A 5,999-nucleotide genomic window follows, 5' to 3' on the forward strand; every position below is an offset into this window, starting at 1 on the left:
GGTGTTCGGGTAAGCCACCGAGGACTGGAGGGTGAGGCGAAGAGTTAGTTGTTCTGGTCTTGCTAACAAGGGCACATGCGCAGTCACACAGGGGGTGAGGATAGAGATAGATTCCCAGGGGAAGGTGGGTGGGACTTGCTGGCACAGTGCTCAGTTTAGACATTAGTCAAATTGAAATGCACACTAAACATTGGCTTTTTTTTAACATATCAAATTGGGAAGCATGGTGTGGGGGATGGGCCACCAGCTTTGCATGATGTTTGGTTTACGCTAGCAATTTAACCTTTCCTGCCCAAAGGGCATTCTGAATTTGAGGATGGAAATGAGGTTGAAGATACAAAAATGAGGTTAATTTTTTTTTTGCCTTCTTCTGTGTGTGTGTGTGTGTGTGGTTTCCATGTGTGTGGACATATATGTACATGACTGTGCAGGCCAGAGACTGATGTCTAAAATCATCCTCAACTGCTCTTCCACCTTCCTCACGGAGGCAGGGTCTCTCAGTCAAGCCCAGAGTCTGCAGATACAGCTGGTCTTGCTAGCTGGTTTGCTCTGGGGATCTCATCTCTGTCTTCTAAGGACAGACTTGCAGGCGGACTGTTGCACACACCAGACATCTATGTGGGTTCTGGGAATCCAAATAAAGGTTGGACCTATATTCGACAAGCACTTTTACCACTGAGCTGTCTCCCTGGGAGAGTTTGGTAGGAGGATGGAAAAGGGAAAGCCTGCAGCAAAGAAATGGGGCACAGCATGCTGGTGACTCCATGGGACAGTCCAGTGGCCCTCAGTTACAGTCCACCTCACACGTCCCAAATGGAACAGACGGGTAGAAGCAGCAAGTGGCAGAGACAAGGATGTGTTTCCTTCGTACTTTCCTGTCCACTTGCAAAGCTCCATAACCCAAAGGTGGCCAATGTGCTTCAGAAGCCTGGAGGGACAGTCATCCGTGCAGGCAGAGTACAGGCTCCAGGGTGTGGACATCACATGTGACATGTTGCCCGTGCATACCCTGGGGACTCCCAGCACGCCTCTTCCCAGAAGGTGGGTCTACTTAAGGGGCTGTGCAGCTGCAGGGGCTGCGTGGGATACGAAAGCCTCTGGAGGAGGCTGGAGATAGGAAAGTGGAAGTGGGAAGGATGATGAGAGCTAGGAGGCCAGGAGGAAGGTGTGGTTTGAAGACAGGCTGGATAGCATCAGCGTTAGCGTGAGTGTAGATAAGGGGAAGTAGAGGTGTGGCTAGAACTCAGGGGAGATAGAAAGGGACATCCAGGTGACATGGGCCCATTCATCGCATGGCCTGCTGGCTACAATATAAGTAACACATCAGGGTCATCATGCTGGCTGTGTTACAGACTCTTGATGCACCGGTGTCAGCCCATTACAGGTCCCTCTGAGGGACCAAGGAGGGGGAGTGAGTCCACCAGGTTCAGGCAGACATCATGAGCATGGTAAACTATGCGGGCATGTCATTGTGGATTCTGTGGACCTTGTGCATAAGATAGACCATCCTCTGCTAGATTCTCAGGTTTGAGAGCACACTGTTGCTGAGTCCTGATGAAAGTCTGCCATGCTCTTCTCCCATCAGGGGTCAACCATTCCCAACTAGCTCACAGATGAAATACAGCTCTAAAGATGATCCAGGATGTCAAGAGAAAAAATCCCTACCCACAGCCAGGCTAGACCCCCATAGCAAGCAGAGAGGGCAGTGTCTACTTCTTGAAGTAGACAGACACCGGGATCCTTCTTTCTCTAGTCTTTCATGTTAGCACTCAGCTGGGGTTCATAAGAGGGCCTGGCCCAGCCACTCTCTCTGAGAGAACCGTGGAGCACGGAACTCTTGAGCCATGCCCCTCCCATGGAAGAAATAGCCCAGGTATTGCAAGATGTCCACAACAAATGATCTAGTTAGGTTAGGGATCCTCAGATGATAGGCAGGAAAGGGGCCCTGAGTGTCCTGAGACAGGAAGACTGAGAACAGAAAGGAAAATAGCATGTAGCCTAGCAGGATGGGAAGGGCAACCCCAAGCCATGATGTGCTCAGAGAGCACAAGACAATGCCTGGAGCGCAAGGCCAAGAACCGTGTCAGGGCTGGGGGTACCCAAAGCCAGCAGTGGTGAGGAGGCCGCACCATAGTATGTCCCGGTGTTGGCTGCTCCTTCCTGGGACTCACAGTTGACCTTCTTTGATGTGGGTGTTGATGCCCTGGGATTTAGGGACGTGACCCAGATGTGGATTTCAGAGCCTGTGTTTCTGGCGCACGCCTTCAATCCCAGCACTCGGGAGGCAGAGGCAGGCGGATCTCTGTGAGTTCAAGACCAGCCTGGTCTACAAGAGCTAGTTCCAGGACAGGCTCCAAAACCACAGAGAAACCCTATCTTGAAACAACAACAACAACAACAAAAAAAAAACAAAACAGAGCCTGTGTTTCCCTGTTTAGGGTGAGCAGACAGGTCCTACGGTACCACCCTATCTTCCTGGCCAACCTCTGCTTACAGGTGACAGGGACTTGTCCTGCAGTTGAGGCTGTCTCCAGGCTGTCTCCTCCACCAGCGCATCCTCGCCGCAGGAGGGACGTGTCTGTCACGTTTTCTTTTGAGCCTTCACTTCCTCTGACTTCTGAAAAGTGGCTGAAAATAGAACAGCACCCTCTTCCTCATCCTCAGGGCTGCCAGGTGCTTAGAATAAACATGGTGCAGCCTTGCAGGGGACAGACCTGGCCTTCTAGGCTGGCTTTGCTGGCTTTCCAGAACTCTAAACCTAGTTGCAAAGGAAGGCAGGGGCCACGTGGCCCCCACTGCTCTGATTCTGGGGCATCAGGCTCGGGGCCATGTAATCACGTGCCCATTCACTAGGAAGAGGCCACCTTCGGAAGGAGAGGGCAGCTGCTCAGGGGCTCGGGCCTCAGCAGCTGGGAAGGAAGCAGGGTTCCAGGTAAGCTGGTACCTGGGTAGGTGATCCTGAGAGGAGTGATACATCAGACAAGGTAACACCCCAGATGGGTGGTGCCCAGGCGAGGTGATGTCTCCCCTCTGTACTCCAGGACTCACTGGATCCCCTCAGCCCTGGCCCACGCTGCTATCATCAATATCTGGGGATTCCTTAAGTGCATCTCAATTCTCCCTCGCCCTGGAACTCCAGTTTTGGGAGTAACCAGAGAGCCTCAAATCTCTAACGAGAGTTAGGATGAACCTCTATACATAGTGCTCACCTAAGGTGGCCTCTGCCACGCACCTGAAATTCGGGTGAGGGTCTTACTGACCCTTGGCCGGGTCCTCAAACTGTGCCTCACAGGGAGCTGGCCTGAGACCCAGAGGGACAGACAGACAGACATCTGTCCTGTGCTCAGCAGGTTAAGGTTTGTTGGGGGGACGCAAGGAGCCTGCTGAGGGCAGTGCCTGGCAATGGCTCTTCCTGGCCTTGCCTCTCTGTAATGGTGCTGAGGGGTGACTTCAGACTTCTCCAGAGGCTGGGGAACTTCTGTAATCTCAGCTGAATGGTTTGGCTTCTTGCTATTTCCAGTTTTCAGAAACAGTTGAGAAGGAAGCAGGGAAGGCTCCAGGGCTTGGTGTGGATGCCTCTGAGCTCACTTGGGCTGGCTTCCAGAGAATTTCAATAGAGAATTCCAAGGGGCATTCCTGAAGACCCAAAGTACTTTGGGCAGATAGTGTGATTATCTGTCTGGCTGAGGGGCAGCGATGGTCTGTATTGTGGAAGCAGGTAGGTAGGTGGGCAGGCAGGCTGGATCCAGTGAGGAACTCCTCGAGGCCCAGCCCCCGCTCTTCGTCTGCAGGTCTGGGGAATACAAGGGTTTTGACAGACCTGAGTTGTCCCTTGGCTCTGTGGGCTCTGGATGAGGGTTCCCTAACACTTCCCTCTCAGGAAGATGCCCTGAGAGTCTCCTATCGAAACCTCTTCACCTGGGGCACATAGGGCCGATAAGCCAGGGCAGGAAAGGACCTGCTGGATTGCCCAGTCTACAGCTCTGTGTAATGATGGCAGCTTCCCAGAGGGTCCTAGAGGGGTTCTTGTCCCCTTCATGTAGATGATGAGCTTAAATATAGATTTTGGGTCATCAGAGAAAATCAGAGAAAAAAATTCCTTAGGAAGAATTTTAACAAATTGAAAGTTAAGCTTTTATTTATTTATTTATTTATTTGAGACAGGGTTTCTCTGTAGCTTTGGAGCCTGTCCTGGAACTAGCTCTTGCAGACCAGGCTGGCCTCGAACTCACAGAGATCCACCTGCCTCTGCCTCCTGAGTGCTGGGATTGAAAGTTAAGCTTTCTTAAGGTTGTTGGATGTGGGATTTCTTTTAAGCATCCTTCTACATTTGTAAGACTTCCTACAACAGTTGGAAACTGACTACCAAATTGGGCTCTAAAATATTTGTGCCCACTGACCATTCCACCGTGTAGCTTCAGGTCACCATGTCTTCAGTCTCCAGAACTGAACCTGATACGGAGAAAAAACAAAACAAAACAAAAAGCAAAAACCCTCTTTCTCATGTTTATTTTTGTATTTCTTGTCCTTTTAGGAGCTTTTGCTAATTTTCCTGTGGAAGCTCACGTGCCATCTAGCTTTGCCAATGATGACAAACAACAGTTTTAGCTATGGTACCCAGGGTGATGCGCTCATGTGCACTGGCTTCCCTGGCGCTGGCTCTCTCTACTGGGCCACCTCTTGTTGACCGTGGGGTGCACTAGAGTCTTTGTGGAATGAGTCAACCGTGTGATTTAATATGAAGAGCTGGAATTACAGGCATGCAGCACCGTGCCTGGATGGATGGTTTGGTGTGTGTGTGTGTGTGTGTGTGTGTGTGTGTGTGTGTATGTGTGTTTGCTGCATTTTTACCTAAATCCATTTCAACTTGCCTTTCTCCAGGTTCTTTTAAGCCACCTTCATAAGGGGCACAAAGCCCACATTGGATCCACCATGAGATCAGAGGCCACCAGGGCAGCAGGTGAGACAGTCTTGTTTGACTTTAACACATAAAAAGGTCACAGGAATTCCTCTGTGGTACAGCTGGTCTCATTCAAAAATCAACATGCAGATTTCTATACTAAAAACTGACTCAGAAATGCTCCATCAAGAGCCCAAGACAGGCAGTGGTGCCACACGCCTTTAGTCCCAGCACTCAGGAGGCAGAGGCAGGCAGGTCTCTGAATCTGAGGCCAGCCTGGTCTATAGAGTAAGTTCCAGGACAGCCAGAGCTACACAAAGAAACCTTGCCTTGCTAAAACAACAACAAAACCCTCAAGGTGCAGATGGGTGGTGGTGGTGCACACCTTTAATCTCAGTACTTGGGAGGCAGAGGCAGGTGGATCTCTGAATTCCAGGCCAGCCTGCTCTGTGAGTGAGTTTCAGGACAGCCAGGGATACACAGAAAAACCCTGTACTCAAGATGCAATTGACTGGGGTTGTGACTCAGCTGGGTAAAGTGTTTGTTGAACATGCATGAAGCCTTGTGTTCAATCTCCACTATCACATAAAACCATGTAAGTGGTACATGCTAAATAGTACATGTAAAGCCAGCCTGGTCCAGAGGCTATCTCAATCAATCAATCAATCAATCAATCAATCAATCAATCCTTCAATACATAGAACTCAAGACTCACTTCATAAATTGTTTTGACAAGTGCTAGAAAAAAGCCAAGTACAGGAGTGGGGGGACATTTGGTACTCTGAATGTCTACTCCCTGTACTAATAAAAACTCAGAGGAGAAATTGGGCTCAACCTACAGACCCACAAAGCCAAGCAGCCAGCCACTGGCTCTTATCTCGATCTCAGTCCAAAATGGCGATCATGCCTCCAGGAATTTCAGAATGAGACTGTGTCTGAGAGCTGTCTCCTCCCACTTTATAATCCTTTCTAGGGCTGGGATTAAAGGCATGCACCACCTGGTTTCTATGGTAACTAGTGTGGCTGGGGGGGGGGAATTAAAGGTGTGTGTCACCACTGCCTGGTCTGTAAGGCTGACCAGTGGGGCTATTTCACTCTG

The 5,999-nt window shown here is 50.2% G+C and overlaps 1 protein-coding gene across 1 annotated transcript in view; it reads left to right on the forward strand.

Moving 5' to 3' along the window:
- Positions 1-4,906: 4,906 nt before the first annotated feature.
- Gpr132 (G protein-coupled receptor 132) overlaps positions 4,907-5,999 on the forward strand; it is a 3,913-nt gene continuing 2,820 nt past the window's right edge. The window contains exon 1 of the mRNA XM_041633062.1: positions 4,907-4,960. Coding sequence (XP_041488996.1) covers positions 4,933-4,960 — 28 coding nt within the window. The 5' untranslated portion in view covers positions 4,907-4,932. The remainder of the gene's footprint in view (positions 4,961-5,999) is intronic.

The sequence above is a fragment of the Microtus oregoni genome, unplaced genomic scaffold, assembly GCF_018167655.1.
Source record: "Microtus oregoni isolate MIOR12 unplaced genomic scaffold, Mior012 000043F_ref0000047, whole genome shotgun sequence".
Classification (NCBI taxonomy): domain Eukaryota; kingdom Metazoa; phylum Chordata; class Mammalia; order Rodentia; family Cricetidae; genus Microtus; species Microtus oregoni.